The 20,022-nt window shown below is 34.8% G+C and overlaps 3 protein-coding genes across 4 annotated transcripts; 1 reads left to right on the top strand and 2 right to left on the bottom strand.

Moving 5' to 3' along the window:
- Positions 1–2,396: 2,396 nt before the first annotated feature.
- Positions 2,397–5,798, bottom strand: LOC132624922 (uncharacterized). Its single transcript, XM_060339685.1, has one exon. The coding sequence runs from the start codon at positions 3,174–3,176 to the stop codon at positions 2,712–2,714; it is 465 nt and encodes a 154-aa protein (XP_060195668.1). The 5' UTR covers positions 3,177–5,798; the 3' UTR covers positions 2,397–2,711.
- A 127-nt stretch (positions 5,799–5,925) lies between these two features.
- On the top strand, positions 5,926–10,208 carry LOC132624921 (uncharacterized). 2 transcript variants are annotated; one of them, XM_060339684.1, is made up of 3 exons: positions 5,926–6,606; positions 8,065–8,252; positions 9,348–10,208. In XM_060339684.1, the coding sequence occupies exons 1-3, from the start codon at positions 6,063–6,065 to the stop codon at positions 10,020–10,022; spliced, it is 1,407 nt and encodes a 468-aa protein (XP_060195667.1). In that variant the 5' UTR covers positions 5,926–6,062; the 3' UTR covers positions 10,023–10,208. The 2 variants fall into 2 exon arrangements, with proteins under 2 accessions (XP_060195667.1, XP_060195666.1); XM_060339683.1 differs by having other exon boundaries at positions 8,062–8,252.
- Positions 10,209–10,640: 432 nt separating this feature from the next.
- On the bottom strand, positions 10,641–14,844 carry LOC132624920 (ACT domain-containing protein ACR1). Its single transcript, XM_060339682.1, has 8 exons — positions 14,689–14,844; positions 14,056–14,190; positions 13,675–13,720; positions 12,667–12,781; positions 12,405–12,472; positions 11,542–12,189; positions 11,308–11,412; positions 10,641–11,197 (listed from the first exon to the last, which is right to left on the bottom strand). The coding sequence occupies exons 2-8, from the start codon at positions 14,127–14,129 to the stop codon at positions 10,802–10,804; spliced, it is 1,452 nt and encodes a 483-aa protein (XP_060195665.1). The 5' UTR covers positions 14,130–14,190; positions 14,689–14,844; the 3' UTR covers positions 10,641–10,801.
- Between the last annotated feature and the right edge of the window lie 5,178 nt (positions 14,845–20,022).

Raw genomic sequence — 20,022 nt, 5'->3', positions numbered from 1 at the left:
ATAATTAGGATAAATTTATATCTATATATATAATAAAGCTAGACATAGACAAGGTGATGTGGCACTTCTCTATGACCAACATTCATATTTATCTTTTTTGTGATTTTTTTGGGCTTTTTACCCCATTTTTCTGAGAAATTAGATATATTCATGGAATATAAACCTATTTCAATGCAAGCATAAATTAGTTATTGCAATTAAATGCTGAATGTTTATTTGTAAAAAACACTATCCGCTCACATTCGTAACCGTTGATGGGACACATTCAAGTGAGCATTGCCATTTATCTTTTTACCTAAGTATTATTTTGCAGTTTCCCTCTCTATTCATTCTTCATTTATGTTTTCTGTAATTATGCTAGACTCTCAAAAGTTGTGTTGTTTTGCACTGATAAGAAACTGCCCACAATCAGTAGGGGAGAAGTTGGCGGTATTAACTCTCCATTAATCTGAAAACTGAAAGATAATTAAGAATTTGAAAATTAACTTCATCACGCAATTAATAGAGTAATGGAATTGAAAGAGGTACACCACCATATATATCCATGCACTTATGCTTCACAGCTCCAACTGTGGAAATTTGAATGGGTACACCACAATATACATAAACTTAGTTCATCAGGTTAGTACTTTTCACTTGTCATAGGTCACTTCATATTTCCTATTTTATTTGTTACTTGCAGAAGAAAATGTATGCAAATTCTGAGATTATATAAATTATACTTAACTAAATAGCTTGTGTTGTAGTACTACATCTACAGCCTACAAGTACAAAAATAATAAAGGTCTACAATGCTTTGAGTTATGTATAAATCATCAAGAAATTAAGAGTTCAAATACGTGACAGAGAGAATGAGAGAGTACTCAGATTTAGAAGGAAAAGCTTCGTCAAGGTGTAGGTGATACAGTCATTGTTATTGTTAGACAATATAAAAGAGATAAAAGCACAACAATTATACTCCCAAGAGAAGATGTAAGATCATTTGGATGTAAAAAACACCACTAAAAATAAAAATAAAAATAAAAATAAAAATAAAAATAAAAATAAAAATAAAAAGATAGTAGGTTCAATTAGCCCGGTAATGCATAACTATTAAACAATTATTTCTCAACCGTATTTACTAAGATCGTATGAACTCACATTTTTAACTCTAATTTTAATGAAATTATTTATATTTGTAATTTAATCAAATAGAATTTTTATCTCTTCTATCTAGAATAAATTTACAAACAAGTCATTTTATAACCTTAATAATAATTAAAACTTGAAATTTAATCTATTATAATTTGAAACTAAAAAGGATTTTTTTTTCTTCTGATATTCAAATATTAAAGAAGGTTTATTTTAAATATCTATTACTACGATTTTTAACATCATGCGAAGCCCAGATTAATTCACTAGTTAGGATAAATAAAGAGAAGGAAACTCCATATTGATCAGTAATGCAAAAGGTAATGGCAATGCACCCAAGCAGGCAAAGCAACTCTTTTATATTGAAAATAATGGGCAATTGAAACGGATCATTATACATAGAAGTAATGAGGTACTAATGAAATTGAATGGAGAAAGGAACGTGGTATTGGAAAAGGGGTGGGTTAACGATCATACCATCTGTTGAAGAAAACCAATCGTATACAACAATAACTAATTAACCCAATGAATTAATATGGCAGAATTAATGACTCATTAAATAGGATAGATTATAGTTATTTCTTTAATTTAAAAAAATGAGGGAAAAATATAAAAAAGGTCAAAAAAGGAGATAAAAGATAAATAGGAATGATAGTCATAGAGAGGTGTCACATCACCTTGTCTATGCCTAATTTTATATTATATATAGATTTAAATGCGGACGAACTCCTAAAGTGCTCTAAAGACTTGTTTTTTTTTTTTTTGTTAAGATTAAGACGACATTAGGATTAGATTATTAAGTTATTATTTTTATAATTTAAATACCAGACAATTAAGATTATTTATTTTTCAACGTTATGTGCATAATTTAGCTTTATTTGGTAATTAACTAATCTTAAAAATTCAAATAAAACAATAATCAAATATTATATTAATAAAATGTTAATTTTAATGGTGTTGTTAAAAAAATAATTTGATAAAACACAATCCAAAAGCTAGCGGTAATGACAACTGACAACCGTGTGATGGTGGTTAGTGATGATAATTGAGTGCTGGTGGCTTGGTAGTTGTGTTTGGTGAAGCAGGCTGACGGTGGGGATTGTAAGGTAGTGGTTAATGGTAATAGCTAACAATCGAGATGGTTAATGGCGATAGTGGTGGTTGTGCAATGAAAGCTATTGCTTGAGCATCAAATTAAAGCCTTCATTCTTAGCATATTAAATCGTAAGCAGATGAGGCCATTATTAGTTTGTCTGAAACTTGATTAATATTTTCTCTAAGATTACAATCACAAAATTACCCTCACAGCCCCACGTAGAAGAGGAACATTAAGAGGAAGGGCAACAGAGAATGAAAATAAAGATGCCCTATTTGTTATATTACATGGAGAATTGACAGCCAAGTAAGTGAACATGTATATGCAACAGTAGATGACAACATGGGAAGAAAAACAATAATTACAATCCAGGAAACAGTCTATAAAAACCGGAGGAAGATAAAAACAAAGCCACTACTAATTAAGGACTAGCTGATATCTCAACAGCCAGCCAATTTTTAGATTTTCTTCATTGGATTCTTCTTCAAATCATCCTCGCCCTTGTGGATGAAACAGCATAGCTTCTACTTCTGGGATAAACATCTGTATTCACCAAAATAACAGGGCTTGCCATGACATCGTCACCGAAATCACAGGGCTCGTCTTCATCAATTCTTCCAATGGCAACAGAACGAGTCCGAGGCACAACGGATTTTTGCCTCAGGGGCTCCAATTCCACCTTGTTTACAAGATTCCTTGTTGAAGCAATTCGCATTAGCTCCCTGAGATCTTCATCACCACTAGAAACAGACGAATTGACGCTAAAACTTCTGGGCAGAGAGGAGATATATGTAACGGCAGGACATGAGCCAATGGCACTGCCATACCCAATTCTGCCAGAACAATCCGTCAGGCTCCTAACATAGCAGTCCCTGGCTTTAATTAGAACTCTCATTGGTGCTTTTATGCACTTCTTAAATCCGCTTTCTTTCTTTGCCTTTGTGCTCATTTTCACCTTCAACAACTAATAGTAATTGAGCTCAAGCTAATGAACAAGGCTATATATAATCAGGGGAAAAATAGACAATTTGAGCCCGTTTGGATTGGCTTATAAGTTGCCTATAAGCTGTTTTTAGTTTTTTTGAGTGTTTAGCTGGCCAGCTTAAAATCATTTTGTGCTTAAAATAAACCCAAAAAATTAATTGGACCCGTTTGACTTAGCTTATCTAAAACAACTTATAAGCTATTTTTTTTAAGCCCGTCCAAACAGGCTCAAAATCTAAAAGTCAACTTCTGGTGGATAAGAAGATTCAAGAAGAATGGCAAAAAGGAAGTGGAAATAGGCTAGTGGGGAGCAACTAATTAAAGATTACATTACATGGATGCTGAAGAGTGGAAGTTAAAGCAACCAAGTTTTAATATTGAAGAGACTAATGTTAGTGGAGTGTTTATAATTTTTTATTGGGCATAAAAAAGGGCTCCAAAAGGATTGGGCTGACACAGGTATCTCCTCCAAGTCCCAAATGCTGTGAAACCTTTCAAAATAAAATGTCCATGTACGAAATGATGACCAAAGACATCACTAATATTGTAAAAAAAGAAAGGAGACTCGGAATAGAGTCATCGGGTTGGAGCCTTGGAAAAGAAGTAACCTCATATAGGGAACGCCCTGCTCTTTATGGCCCTATGAAACAAGAATCTAAATTAGTCAAGCAAGTTAATTTCAAATACCGAATAGTTATTTAAATTGAAAAAGAAAGAAGGAGACTTATACTATGGCTGAAGGCGTGGACAATGTCCATACACATGCAGCTAACTGTTCAACATATAATTATAAAAGAAACATGCCGTAATCGAGATGGCAATGATAATCTATACTATTCTCAAGTGATATTTTTATTGGATTTAAATACTGAAAAATTATATACCGGTGTTGAATTCTTCTTGTTTTGTCAATATACTAGTAAGTATTAATTTTCACGAAGAAATGGACATAATTGGAAGTCTTGTCAATCGTATATAAAGAAAGAATAAGCACAAAACACATTTCCATTCATCAAATTTCAGTAGTCAAAGTGAGAAAATTACACGTCATTTCTTTTTTCTCTCTCTCTCTCTTGCTCTAACCAAAAGAAAAACAGATACGAATTGTCATTTCTTGAGTCAGTCACCTTTGAAAATTTACCACGGATACTGTTATTTCTCTCATCTTGCTCATCCTCAAAGCGATTAAAACTAATAGGACAAATTTCTGTAAGTTTGAGGACGGACAAATGAGATACCTCATTAGATTCAGACTATATAGTTTAGACATTTTTGTTTTCTCATATTGGTCCTTTTCAAAGCGATTCATAGGTTTAGTACTACAAACAGAAAGCCCAAAAAAGATTAAGAGCCCGTTTGGATTGACTTATAAGTTGTCTATAAGCTGTTTTCAGTTTTTTTGAGTGTTTGACTGGTCAGCTTAAAGTCATTTTGTGCTTAAAATAAGTCCAAAAAATTAATTGAGTTTGTTTGACTTAACTTATCTAAAGCAGCTTATAAGCTGTTTTTTTTAAGCCCATCCAAACAGGCTCTGAGAGTGTCGTCTACTGTTTGAGTCCTTAAATCAAAATTAAATTAAAAATGTTGCGTCTGGTTCATTGCTAGGGAAGATCTATGAAATTGACATATGCTTAAAGCATAAACCTGACCATTCCGTCTTTGTTTTCATCAAGCATTATTGATAATCAATATGGCGCAGACAGACAGATTATCTGATATAATAGGAGTATCAGATGGCATGATTATGGGAACGACTAATTAATAATAATTGCACTGTCAAACAACTACTAATTATCAAGGCCCAGATACGGTTGCAAGACTTCAAGGTTTAATCTAGTATGGGGAAAGATCAGAGTCATCGATAATTACGTTAGTAGTTAGTTGGTTAATCAACCATGACTTAATTTCAATTAAATTGGGATCGACTATAAAAATTATCAGAAAATTAGTGTAACTAATTCAATGAAAGGAAAAACCTTGCTGATTATTTTGGCCCAATGTTGTTGAAAGGTTCTTTTGATGAATAGATCCCACAAGCTAATTTCCTGCAAGCTTGATAAACTCCAAAGTATATTCATTTGAGATGTAGGGACTGGGTATGAACTAGTGAGATCAATCGAATTATAGCAGACAACACATAATAAGCTTAAAATACTAAATTATTTCAATTACTTGTGGGCTCGACCAAAAAAAAAAAAAAAAAAGAGCTATCAGCCGTATCGACTTGCCAAAACCATCCATTCATTGAATTAGAAATTTCTTTCCCAATCCCTAGGTACATCAGTTCATGGGATGCTTCCCAGCAAAGTGAACAATAAACTTATCAACATCCGCTATCTACTTAAATAGATAGATGATATGTGTTTGAAAATATATTACTTATTACTATTAATTGATGTATATTTTCATTTCATTAAATCACTTAATCATGATAACTTAAATAAGGTTGGATAAAACTTAAATACTAGTAAATATTTACTTGTGCAATTATCTATATACTTTGGCGTTTTCTTCCAAAATTTTAGAAGCATGTAGAAATTTACCCACAATGTTCATACAAAAATAATAAATATATAATATGTGATTAAATATACAAAATTATCACTTAATCATGATTAATTAGTATATATATTTACTTTATTATATTATATCACTTAATATGTAGTAACTCAAGAATACTCAATATGAATAAGTATTTACCATTTATTTTTGGTTAGTATATAAAGGCGGCCACCACAAAAGAACGACGTAGTTTTGTCAGGCTTATCTGTGTTGAGCTCATATGTTCCAAAGTCTACAACTGTGTTAACCAAACTAGTGTTCGCCGGCAAACTGAGATCGTGATCTTACAATGTCATGGTTTGCTCGATCCATTGCCAACTCTCTCAAACTCGACGATGACGATGACGATGAAAACGACATCGTTCCAAGCCCCAAGCACAATCACTCCACAGAGAATCAACAAACAGATGATGATCCGTCACGTGGCGTCAAGGAAGACTTCTCAGAGCTGACAAAAACCCTAACCCGTCAATTTTGGGGAGTTGCCTCATTTCTGGCCCCACCGCCCCAACCCGAACCCGACAAGCCTTTAATGGATCCCAATTCAGGACCCAGTCGAGATTCGGATGACGAGGAATCCGACCCGGATGGGATTGCGGGTTTTCGGAGCGATATTGCTGAAATTGGGGGCAGATTTAAGAGTGGAATATCTCAGTTTTCGACGAAAATTCCTGTGTCGGAAATTACCAAAATGGCCTCGAATTTACTGCAACTGGGACCGGAGGAAGGTGCAGTTGGTGTTACTGAGGAAGTAGTGGCTTTTGTGAGGGACATTGCTATGCATCCTGAGACTTGGTTGGATTTCCCTTTGCTCGATGAAGACGACGATGAAGGTGTGTTTTTCTTCTTCTTTTTCTATTGGACATAATGGTCAAAAACACACCTGAAGTATCACTCAATCAGGTGTTTTCGTTTCTACTGAACTATCACCAATTATTTATCAAAACACACCCTCTAAATTAATGAGTAAGCTGCGATGTGGATGAAATTTTATGGGCAAATTAAGCTGTCACGCGCCTTTTGGCGATTGTATTCAAACACTTGGTATAGTCAGCTTAAGGTGTATTTTGATCAATAGTTGGTGATAGTTCAGGTAGGAAGCTCGCAAAAAAGTGATACTTCAGGTGTGTTTTTGACCATTATCTCTTTTCTGTTTTCATCTAATTTTGAGCCTGCACTGTGTCTTTTCATTGCGTTTTTTTTTTCTTTTTCTTATTCATATCAGTATTAACTACTGTGTGCAAAACTGTTTATCTTATTAGAATGCTCTACAACAATCGTTTGAGTGTTACTCAAGGGAGACATCAGAGATTAAATATGATAGTTTGGACTGCTTAGGCGCAATTACAACATTTCTCGGCGATGAGAGGACTTTCCTCTCTTAGCCGAAGATTATATGAAACTAATGTTGGAAAAATTAGTGTTATCTTAAAAAGGAATGTCCATCATTGGTTTGTAATCTTTTTCTAATATTATTTGTTACAAACTAATAATTATTTAGTAAATTATTTTATCTTACGTTAACGGAGTCAAACTAGCCATTGCAGTAACACCTGTATATGCAAGGTACTACTTGGAAACTTTAATATGGAATTCTTCAAAATTATTTTTTCTTTTTCCTATGATCTCTTCTTGTACTCTGAGTTTTCTTTCATGAGTTTCTGTTGTTTCTGTTCCTAGTTATATCTTGATGAGCTTGTTGAATCCTGGGGATACGCCTAATAATATTATTCACTGTGTGGGCAAAATATGCTTAAGGAGAGTGTCATTCACACGTATTAAGCTAAATTCTATTCTCCATAAAGAACTATTTTCGGAACAACTAAACTGTCGGATAACAAGCATATGTAAAAGGTTAAATCTACTCTTATGAGATTTGTAGCTTGCAAAAGATCACCCATCAATTCAAACTGGCCTTAAACTGAAACACTTTAATTACTAGGTAGCAGCTTCAAAGATAGAAAATATGGAAGCTTTATTTATGTTCCAATTTGATTAACGCAGGATTGCATTTACTGGGTTTCTACCACTGCTGCTCTGATCTGTTTCTGATATATATGTTGGTTTTGCAAAATCAAGCATAGCATAAGAGATTGCTAATTGCTGTGGTACAGTTAATTTGGTATTTCAAATTTGTATATAGGGGTCAGAGAGGTTGAAGTTCCATCTTGTTTAGTAGTAAAATATTGTCTATATCACTACTCCTAGTGTAGTTATTGTGTAATGTATGATCTGCGTGACAAAAATTAATAACAGAATATCTAAGCATTTAGCTCTATCTATTACAGTAGATTTTGATTTGTCTGATGCACAACAAGAGCATGCATTAGCTGTCGAGCGTCTTGCTCCAAGACTGGCCGCTTTGAGGATTGAGCTCTGCCCAGGTTACATGAGTGAGGCTCGCTTTTGGGAAATTTACTTTGTTCTTCTGCACCCTAGACTGGATAAACAAGATGCGGAACTTTTATCCACACCCCAGGTAAGGCAGTGCATGGAATGCTAGTAATGGTTCCATTTCTCATTTACGATCTATTTAGCACTTGAGATGATGCCTTTTTCTTTCTTTTATCAAGAAAAAGAATGCTTTATCTGCAATGGTAGTAAAAGACATTCCATGCATAACTTACTGTTTTAGACTTGTTGCTTTATGACACCAATTGGCACTATTACTATGGTTCCTAATGAGTAGAATGTAGTGTAATGGATTTGGTGTTGGACCTGGAGAAAGGCTGATTAGGGTTTAATGAATGGCAGGTCACTAGTTAAATCTTTCTTTTTCGAGGGTCAATAGTTAAATCTTTCATTCTTTTTTTTTGGGTGTGTTTAAGTAGTTCTCTTAATACAATATGGGTCAGAAAAACTTTTTCCTGAGTGGGATTTTTAAGCTTATTAATCGTTGAACCAATGCCAGTATTGCTGGAGCGCGTCATATGTACCTTCTTTTACTGTCCCAATTGCATCTTCATTTGGACAACCCATTAGAGATTATTCTTTATCCCAATTCTGATGCGTTACTATTATTGGGCCTTCACTACTATACATGTTTATTGTATTGATGCCATTTCGATGCTTGGGTCTTCAGGAGAGTTAGTCGAAACATCTTCCTACCTGTCTTTTCACCACAATTTTTTCCTTCCTTTTGTTTTGCTGCTTATGTTGCTGCGTGGAAATTCGTCTGCTCCTCTATGCTGTCCTCTCTTTGGCAACTGAAAGCTTCAAGGTTGTGCTTCTTATTGCATTACTTTTGGTTCACAATTTTTTTGGTCAGCATCCTATGATTTTGCTTTGGGCTTCTTGTTAATCCCCTGCGCCCCCAATGTGTACCGTTTATTATTCAGTAGTTGCGCGTGTGGATGAATAGGGAGGAAAAATATAATCTGTCTGTGTACAGTCTATATAATGAGTTCAAATCCAATGCTGAAACTTAATACTGAAACAGAGTGGTTGCTTTTAATTAGCATATGAACGGAGTGTGCCCTTATTAAAAAGTGGTCTACATCTTACTAACCCTTGATTCCTCATATTGAGAATAGTTGTTAATCTTTGGTGCTGAAAATGCTAATCCTATGTGCAGGTAGTTAAAGCCAGGGCCTCATTGGCGCAAGAGTTACATAAGCGAACCAAGCCAGTAGAAGAAGATTGGTCAAAGGAGGAGACTTTTGAATCAACTGACAGGGAAGGCTCTCAACATGAGGAGATGCTTGCTGTCCCGTCCGCTGCTCTCTCTGCAGATGTAGGTCAAGACATGTCTAGTGTGGAAGTTGCCACTTCACCTCCTGTTGCCGGCTCTGGTACCGACGTACACCCTGTCATTAGTGAAAATCAAACAGTTGATAAACTTGTGGTTGAAGAAGGACCTAGTACCCAAAGCAAAGATGAAATATTGCATTCTGGATCAGTGACTAAGTTAGAGGAGAGTGATGAAGAGGATGGTGATGATTGGTTAAAGGAAGAAGGCACAGAAATTACAGGTACCAATAAAACCAGCATGTCCTTTGAGGATGATGAGGATGTGTCCTTCAGTGATCTTGAAGAGGATGATTCAGATGTGCCTGTAAAATCAAAGAAAGTACTTTACAGTTCTGATAAGGACTCGCAAGATTGGGTCCAGTTGAGGAAAAGCTCCGCTGACTTGTCTAGAGATACCAGTTCCGTCAACCAGATTGGTTCTGTAAACAAAAATGTGCAGAATCCTGATAGCAAAGAATCAAATGATTGGCTGGATATTGATGACATTGAGGTGGCATGAGCTTGTGATGTAAGATTTATATGAAGTTATCGTTCCGCTTATTTATTGGTGTGAATAGCTATTCCCTATGCTCCAGTCTGCTCTAAGAATTCCTAAACTGTATGTTTGTACATAGAATCCATAATGAATATTTGCTCCTATTACTATACTAATGCAGTTTCAATTACCTCCTTGTTAGGAGATGTATCCAAGGCTTGCAATGTAGCGTTCTTGATATTAAAAGCTGATGATCTGATGATGTCTTCGTACTTGTGTCACAATATGAGCATAACTCAGAGAAGATGTAATTCCAAATATAATTGTCAAAGCTTAATCAATGTAAATTGTGACCCGTAAAATCATTAAAAAATAGTTTCACGAGTCTGATCTTCTTCACTTGTTAAGGTGTCACCTCCAGCTTAGTGAGACTTGACCTTTCAGCATCATCTAAGCTAGAGCCAGTTAACAAGTCCACTTATTAGAGTTGTCCGAACGCTTAAGATAGAGAGTCCATGAAGTTTATAGGATGTCGCTTTCTCTTTTACAGATACTGTTGAAAAATTGGACGGTTAGCAAAAGTTCGCAGACACGATTTTAGAAGAGGGGGGAGAAAGTATATAGTTGATAGATACACCACTATTTGAACTTCCTATGATTTTACGCTGCAAAGATATGTACATTATACCATGCATCTACTGTTATTTACAAGTTCTGCTAATTATTTACAGACGGATTCTGCTATTTATTTACAATCAAGATGGCCTAAACACACTAGGGTCTTCAGATCACCACTTGGAATCTTAGGATTTTATAGGTCTGAAGTTGCTGGAAAGCCACTCAAGCTGAGACCAAAACATGCTTCCTAATGAGAAACCAGGCTTGTCTTGCTTGCCACTGCTGCTGCTAGTGCTTATGCTAGGGCTTGTATTTGACAACGTAGTTTGTTGAGAAGATGGCCTCCCTGAGGGTTTATTTGCCACCTGGACAGTGCCTCCAATTTCTCGTCTTACTGTCTCCAAGGTTTCTGCATTCACAGCTTGCCCTGATGCATCTTTTACATAGAATGTGCCAACTGCTTTCTCGCCCTGTACCCCAACCTCAGCCCTGCTTATGGATAATCCGTTCTCCCGAAACACTCTCGTGATGTCTGATAACAATCCTAGCCTGTTTTGAATACTAACATCCAGCCTCAATCCCTGTACAGATCATATAGTCACTTCAAATTGTGAGTGCATTTTGTTATAGGGAAGTCAATGATGATAATAACAGTTAAGGGTGTGCTAATTTAATCGTTTTCGAAACGTACATGGGATACTCTCCTCTCAGTGGCAGCTATCAGATTTTGGGTCATCCTACGTCTCTCACTCTCTGAATCCATAGTCCATCCATTCTTGTGTCTCACATAGTATTCCTGTGATTTTCATGCATATGTACGTAGAGAGTTAAAAACAAAGTTTTACTGTTTTTGGTACTGTCTGGACCTGAATCAATAAGAATTTGCAGGAGCAGTTACATAAAAGAGACAAAAGTAACAGATTACCTGAATGGCAATGGATTCAAAAGAGGTGATGGAGGCGTGGAATACGACATACTGCAAGTCTGTCAGGGTGCATATAGTGTCAAATAGCAATTTGGGTCTGTCTACACTCTTTACAGTAACAATGGAGTAGCCCTTCTGCTTGCAATTTTCTATCTTCACTTCTGTGCTATCACGTCCCTTCTTCTGCCTCTGTACTACATCGTCTTCATAACCACAGGAACAACATTGTTCATAGTCTCTGTCAGCTGCCATCAACTGATGGAGCCGCCTTTCAGTATGGGTCTGGCTAGCTGCAGGGGCAGCCAACCTCACACTCCGTCGCTCCCCTTCATAATGGTGAGCCTCAACAACATTCTCCAGTTGGGCCTGTATTTGGGCCACTCGATAGGAGTCCAGCATTGGCCCATGCTTCAGTTCATCTTCCATGTAAACGATACATGCCGCTCGATTGTTATGTGTCCATGCCACGGCACCAGAGACGTGGCATCCCAACTCAGCCAGCACAGCAGATATCTCAGACATTAGTCCTGGTCTATCTGTCCCCGTCATCTCCATAGCCGTGTGCTCCATTGAGACATGCCTGGGCCTCACGTTTCTACCAACACATGCTTGGACTTCGCTGGACCCTCTTCTACTTGCGCAAATTGCCTGTCAGAAACTAAGCTTTTTAGTTAGTGTTAAATTTGGATAATGAAAAACAACATATACTACTATATTTCTGGACAACAGCAGGCAAAACACTTTCTTTTATCATTTTCAAAAATGAATTTGAGGAAATTAGCTGCTTTGTAGGCCTTATCCTAAAACCAACTAAGTGGTTTTCTTGGAATACTATAATTCAAGTGAACAAAGCGTAGACTAACCTGTTCGATGTAGTGGATGAGGCTTTCGTCAGTGATTTTGTTTCCAAGTTGGTCGGTCACGTGGAAAACTGGTAAAGATGCAAGAAAAAACAAATCATATAGTTGTTTATGACTCAGTTATAGATCAGAAAGTTGTTACTTGCATTTTATATTGGATTATAATATTCAGACCAGCTGTAGATACATTCTTGATTTGCTCTGGGAAAGAAGCTTAAGCAATTGGTGAGATGAGAAAAGCATAGAGAAAAGGAGAACGTATTACCATCCATTAACCAGCCACCGTCAGAACATATGTATGATCTTAAAATCAGCAAGTCCAGATCCGTCAAAACTTGGACCATCTCCAGCAATATACCGTGTTTGTTTGCACTATCAACCTGTGGTCCAAAAATAACAACCACGTCTTAATCACAGACAAATTGGGATCAATTATATGAATGCGCGCTCCATGTTGTTCAATTTAAACTCATATTGGTCCAATATCAAGCATAAGAAGTTGCAGAGGTAAATCTGAGCAGAACCAAACTGTTTATCAATCAGGGAGGTCATTTATCTGTTCAGCTTTTTGGTTACACCAGAACTAGATGAGAGTCTTTCATCCTATCTTGGAATCTCGTACCAAAAAAAGTTTGAGTCTTTTATCAACTATTGTAGCATTTCCTATAAGTTCATAAACATCATAAAATATTCCTAATCCTCAACGATAGTGGACCCAATAAGAAAGTTTTCTTATATAATTAGCATTTAAATTACCAATGAGGCAAATCATTGGCTCTTCCTCTGGTTCTCCTTGTGAGAAGGAACCAATGGGATTAATCTAGAGGGTGGTCCAGTACTTCCTATTATTCCTGTGACAATGAATACTCAATAGTGAATGAGAATTTAGTATAAAAATACATCTGAAAAATTGTTCAACTATAATATCCGCACATGGGATTAATCTAAAAGCACTAACACAAAGAAGAACATATAAAATTAGCTCCTAACTAAATTAATTAACTATTAAAATGATGCTAATTAATGCAGGTTTATAGGCTAATCCTCTTGTACGGTGGTGGTATATATCTTCTTTAGTGTTCTGGAATCTATGATGGAATCCATTAGCTGGTAGGTACTCACACTCATGCCAAAACAACGCAAACCATTATCTTATATATCGATTAGCACCATCGTCCTTTTGAATAATCAATGAAAGATATATAATATATTCCAATTAAAATGGAAACAGATAGAATAAACAGCAGATTCTTCTTCTTTAATCGTCACTTACCTTCACAATAGTGCAGTCTCGGCAGGTATCATTATCAATGCACGCCCTGAAAACCCAAAACACGAGAAACAAATTAATTAATGAAGTAAATAAGCATCTCTTCTATACAATAATTAAAGCATGATAAAACATGTATGTACCCAGTGTTTCAACCACTAAACATATATAGTGACAAAATTGAGGCGAGATGTGTATTAATTAACTATTGTCGTGTATATAAAGACACGCGTTGTGCATTCATTAACACGTGTTCTGCATTCAGTAACACGTGTTCTACATTCATTATATTGAGTTGGTGTAAACACTGATTAAAGCTTTGTAACTGTTGTTATCATATTGATACTGATACATGTTAGTATTGAAAATGAATTGAAAGAGTACCTGGGAGGGTGAATTCTTTCAATGAGTGATTCGAACTCAGTATCACCATAGGGTTTGTAAGCAGTAATCTCCATATTTCCCTGATCCTCAAAAGCTTATTTGATGTTTAACTTCGCTAGAAGCTTTTATTCGATTCTGTGATATGCAAATAGATAAATGTACAACATGTGAGAAAATCAACATTTATATATACAACTTGCAGCCGCCGGTATTTGAATCAATAAGTTGGAGAAACAACAATAAAAAAAGAACAAATGGTATTATTTTAATTTCTTGGTTGTCACGTTAACAGAAAGATAAGAGTAGAAAATTGAGATAAGCTTTCTAAATTTCCAAGAAAAACACTTCCAAATTAATGACAAGTAGTTCACAAGAAGTCGTAATCACCCTTTAATCACATAACGAAATTCTAAGAGGATATTCATAACTCAAAAAGAGGAAACTATTAATCTTTTTCCCATTACTTTCTTGATACAGAATAAGAAAAAAAACTTTGGAAATTTAAAGAACGTAGCACCGAACAGCTGTGGTTTGAATGCAAATGAAGGTTTTGACCAGAATTGGTCCAACAAAAATTGATCAAAATCTTTTTTGATTAAAAAACAGGGTATGATGGATACAGAAAGTTATAACCTGAAGAAAGCTGAAAGTTTGTAAATGTAAATTTCAGATTTTGGTTTGTATTCTAATTGCCTGGGGATTTGATAAAAGAAACACACAGAGAGAAATATATCTACATAAAGGAGAGTAGGAGAAAGAGTCAATATAGAGATCAAAACCTGGAGGTATATATCTATATATATATAGAGAGAGAGAGAGAGAGATGGGTATGTTGTGTTATTATGTGGCTCTCCTAACTACGTAAGAGGAGATCCGCACTTACTGTTTCTTTTTCTTTTTTTCCATCCACAAGAAACCCCTTTTAATTTACTCCTTTTTCTCGTTTTCTTTACCCTTTTTTCTTTTTCTCTAACTTTTTTGTTTTATTTATTGGAAGTATTTATTTAATTCTTTTTGGCAGTGCTTGAAGGGAGTGTACTAGCAAGTCACGACTCACAAGATGGTTAATCATTGTGTTTTGAGATAGTAAGCTCATTTTTTGCACTTAATTGGAGTCCAAATGTTAATTATTTATATATCGGAGCATTAATTAAGTGTATTTTTTACCCGATGAGCTTATATAGATTTGAATTATTCAGATCTTGAACAGAATTTTAATATTTTAAGAAGTTATTCAAATATTTTTATAAAAACGATCTTCACCATTATTCTTTATATAGCTATCATTTATCATTATATAATTTACATAATCACAACAACAGTAAAATTATCGCCACTAATACAACCAACCATCATTGTTATTATCGTCACAAATGACTTCTGTCATCATTATTATCTTCACCGTCAACTATCATTACCATCACCAACCAACCACCGTCACGAGGAAAATCACTCGAACAATATAATCACAATTGACGTGATCTCCAGCCATTATCATTGTTCTTTGTCATTACAAATGACTATTATCGTGACATGATTGCCAACCGCTATCATTATTCGCTGTTATTACAAATCATTATAATTGTGACCGCCAACTATTACCATTGTATTATCTCGAATATAATTTCTTTTGTTTTTGGAAACACTAGAACGAAAGAAGTATATGAGAAAAAGAAAAATAATTTAGAAGCTGGCGAGACCTTGGGTTGGCGGTGAACCCTTCACATTAGGTGTGCCACGTGTCGGGTCACATATGACGTGGCAGACTTACAGATCCCCTGCGGCGGCTCGGGTCGTAGGTGTCAATTCGTAGTAGCCAAGCATAAATTGTGGCCGTGAAAAAAATTCGCAAATGCACGTGCTCTTTTCCCTTTATAGTTATGGCCTTTGGGCCTGCATTTCCATGTGACCCTTTTTATTCGGCTCTTATTAATTAATAGGTTAAGTTAATTGAACATAACGAGTTTTGTTGCATCACGTCACGTACTAATTAAGTTGTCAAACTTTTTTAGTATTCCTATACAATGATTACGTTGATTAAAGAATATGTGGAAGCCGCCATTCACATTAGTCTAATCTGAATATCAAATCAGCTGATAAATAAAACCTTGCTATAAGTGTGCAAAATTGAGTTGCTAATCAATGCTCTCGTTTTAGAAGCTTGTAGTTATGTTGTAGCTATAGTAAGAAAAGGATTCAGCTAAGTTTGAAATGAACCAAAAAAGAAAAATATCAATTCTGCATTCCCAGCGTTTTATGACAACCAATTTTACAAATTTATTTTTGATAAACTTGCTCGACATATATAGCTTTAGTCAGTAGATTCACTTTACAGTCGGCACAAATTAATTTAGACTGTGCAAAAATGCAAATGATTTCTAAGTGGAAAATATTACAATTTTCACATTAATATGAATGCAATACAAACCGGCTCACCGCACTATTTCTAGAACTTGTTTCCCCTAATTACTGGTGTTCACATCAATCTGAAATAGATGGAAGCTACGTGTAATAACGAAAAGACTAGCTTAAAGAAGTTCAGTTCGAAACTTGTGATCTAAATCTCCAATCAAAACGCGATAGGTCTTATGTATATCATGTATATGGTGACTGATTACTTGATTGATATCCATCTTTTGTATCGAACCCGCATTAGCTTACTGTTTTTTATCCATATATTCCATGCATTGTGAAGGAGTGATTATATGACAGAATCTTTCAACTTTAAGAAAACTCATTTGATTTATTCAATAGTACCAACACTTCTCCTACCATATGATTATTATTGGGCTTATTTACCCGGACTTTAAAGGATATTGACAAACCTAAACCAATTCCTTTTAGTTGTGAATTGGATTCATAGGAACGCTTACTCACATGCTTTTTGGGCCTAGTGATCGATATCCATTGGAATAATTATTGGGACAATTACGTATATATACATCTTAACGAGAAATATTTACGAAACGTGACGATAGTTTTATATGTACAAAACATAACATTACAAACCCTATACAAAACATGCTTTTAAAAATAAAATAAAAATAATTTTTAAATAATTTTTTCGCTCAAAAATTGAAGTATGAAAGTTGTATGAATTGTGTATATCTCGCTCAAGATTTAGTGTATGAAAACGGTATGAAAAATGTATGAAATGTGTATATCTCGTTCAAGTCTTAAAAAATCCGCTCAAAATTGTGTGTATGAAAACAGTATGAAATTTGTATCCCGCTCAAGTCTTAAAATTTCGCTCACATTTTTGTATATAAAGTTCATGTTAGATTTCTATAAAATTAATACAACTACAAGAACATTGTATACAACTTTGATATAACATTCAAGACTTAAAATAGTCGCTCAAATTTTTGTGTATGAAATGTGTATATCTTGCTCAAGGCTTAAAAAGTTCGCTCAAATTTTATGTATGACGAACGTATGAAATGTGTATATCTCGATCAAGGCTTAAGCATTACGCTCAAAACTTTTATGCATGAGAATGGTATGAAATGTGTATATTGTCACACCCCATTTTAACCCGTGAGAGTTAAATTTAGAAGTACGACATATTGGAGATTCCTGTTTTTTGTTTGTGTTATGTTAAGGAGTCGCCACCTAATTATTTACGGTGAATTAGGACACCTAAAGCTTATTAAAGTTATGTTTAAAGTTAACTATGTTTAAGGTCTGCGAAACTTAAGATTCTAGGTAAGGGTTCAATTAGTCTATAGGGAAGGTATTAGGCATCCTATAAGACCCATTAACAATGGTTAACCGACCGGACTAAAATTAGGCTAAGTGTAAATGTAATGTTTAAATGTTTAAGAAAATATCTTATAAATATTCCTAAGGTTATTTAAAGTAAAACTTAGTTTAATTAAAATAAACTAAAAAAGACATGTGATGTTTATATGTATTTGAAGAAAAATGAATTATGTCGACTCACAAATTAAAAGGGTTATTGTAAGATTAATGTTAAATAAATTTTAAAGGTTTCATATAAAGACTAATAGTTTAATATATATGTGTAAAGATTGTTTTAACAAATATACGTTTGAAGCGTTGAAAAAGAGTTAAGGTGAAAGAATTATCCCTTAAATTAATTTGCCTTTTTATTTCTCAAATGAGTTAGCATTAGTGTCAAATATGTAATGTTTTAAATTTATAAGACAGTAAAAGCGAATCTTGATTCTTTTAACTCAAATAAATATGAATTCGCGCTATTGAAGATCAATTATTCTAAAAAAAGTAAATATTATGGATACCATAAATGATTCTAATAATATAAAAAGAAGAAAATGAAACTCCGTGAAATTGATTATTATTAGTTTTCCTTAAATTACTACCCATTATTAAATTAAACTCCACTAATTTGCTAAAGTTCATCTAGATTAATAAACAAAAGTGTTAGTCACACAACACAAATTAAATGCACAAAGATAACAATAGAAGAGTGAAGAAGTTAAATGGGCTCCAACCCATTTTTATGACTGCTATAACTAAGCTACTGTTGGGTTATGGCCCAGTCATTTTGGACTGCTGTGGCTGTCTGTTTGCTGTTGACATTGATTGAGCTTTGGCCCAAATTTTATTTCCTTGTTTGGCTGTAGGTTGGCTGACTTGAAAGAGAAATTGCGTTGGGTTTTAGCCCAACACCGAATGCGGGAGATGACGGGTCGCTTGGACTCGTATGTGAGATGTCATGCATAAAAATGAAAAGAAAAGGATTAGTAACGATTCAATGAATAAAGTTAAACATGTAGAACATAAACTAAAAAAAGGATCAGTAGATTGTGAATATTCTGTGTATATTTAAGTATATCTCATGTATACACATTCATAAGGATGTATAAGAAGGTTAACACACCAGGGAAGGTTTAAACCTATACCAATGAGACCCTATTGCACTTATCTATTGTGTACATCTTTCTCCATTTGCACACTACTATCAAACACTGCTGCTATACAATGAGTAAAAGCACTTTAACATATAGAATCATAAGAGAATGGACAAGGTAAGACTTATATTGGATTCAGATAAATAACTATAGAAGCAACTAGTATAGCACACATTTAGAAGACATGTTTTCGCAACTATATTAATCCAGAGTCCCATAATCCAATAAGTACCCAACAAAGTTTCTAAAGATCACAACAAATAAGCAATATCACCATGCTATAATAACATCTATTATAAGCGAACAAATAAGGTGGGTTTCAAAGAACTCAAAATCAGTTTAAACCAACAGAAAGAGAACCAGATAGTACATGTTTGTACAGAGCCATGCTAGGCCAAACAGACAACAAGAAAAGGCACAAACTCATACAGATTTTCATTACTCAAAAGTAGACAGTTTGGAGGTGATAAGACCAGATTCCATGCGATTTGGGAGACATGTATGATAATCATTTAAACTTTGCATAGAGTGTAAGCAAGTTCAAGAAGCAAATAAGCTCAAGATTAACAACAAGCAAGCAAGTAGTATTATTTATAGAAATAGGACATGAATATCATGCTTGGACTTAGACACTTAGCAGGCCACGGTGGAGCTAAAAAGAAACGAGTGACAAACAAGAAGCAAACTCAGAAATTGCGGCTATAATAAGCACAAGACAAGGGCACCCTATCAATACTTAAGTCTTGGCAACAAACAAACTCCCAGGTAGGTTCACATTAGACAGTCAAGCCTCAGTCAACACAAACCAAAACAAATAGCTTTATCATGCAAAATTCAGACTGCCAGGCTCACATATTATGCATAATAACCATAAGAATGATAGGTAGTGACCTTAGTGACCACACATTGGTCACAAATTCATTGCAACCAGAGGATAAAATTAAGCAATGGTAGCATAGACCAATCAAGTAAGGTAAATTAACACGTTCGCAGAGTGTGATAATCATAGATAGAGGGGTAAGTCAACTAAACAAGTAGGCTAGTTTAAACAGGGAAGGTTTACATATCTTTA

The sequence above is a fragment of the Lycium barbarum genome, chromosome 12 (genome assembly GCF_019175385.1).
Source record: "Lycium barbarum isolate Lr01 chromosome 12, ASM1917538v2, whole genome shotgun sequence".
In the NCBI taxonomy this organism is placed as follows: Eukaryota; Viridiplantae; Streptophyta; class Magnoliopsida; order Solanales; family Solanaceae; genus Lycium; species Lycium barbarum.
This window is presented reverse-complemented; position numbering and strand designations above follow the sequence as displayed.

What these genes read in the sequence shown, in the direction of transcription:
- LOC132624920 (XM_060339682.1), bottom strand. Translation starts at nt 14,129, where the DNA reads ATGGAGATTACTGCTTACAAACCCTATGGTGATACTGAGTTCGAATCA. An exon ending in GAAAGAATTCACCCTCCCAG is followed by an intron (nt 13,721 to 14,055) that starts GTACTCTTTCAA and finishes TTGGGTTTTCAG; the next exon opens with GGCGTGCATTGATAATGATA. An exon ending in GAGACTGCACTATTGTGAAG is followed by an intron (nt 12,782 to 13,674) that starts GTAAGTGACGAT and finishes TTTGGACCACAG; the next exon opens with GTTGATAGTGCAAACAAACA.
- LOC132624922 (XM_060339685.1), bottom strand. Translation starts at nt 3,176, where the DNA reads ATGAGCACAAAGGCAAAGAAAGAAAGCGGATTTAAGAAGTGCATAAAA.
- LOC132624921 (XM_060339683.1), top strand. Translation starts at nt 6,063, where the DNA reads ATGTCATGGTTTGCTCGATCCATTGCCAACTCTCTCAAACTCGACGAT. An exon ending in CGATGAAGACGACGATGAAG is followed by an intron (nt 6,607 to 8,061) that starts GTGTGTTTTTCT and finishes TATCTATTACAG; the next exon opens with TAGATTTTGATTTGTCTGAT. An exon ending in AACTTTTATCCACACCCCAG is followed by an intron (nt 8,253 to 9,347) that starts GTAAGGCAGTGC and finishes TCCTATGTGCAG; the next exon opens with GTAGTTAAAGCCAGGGCCTC.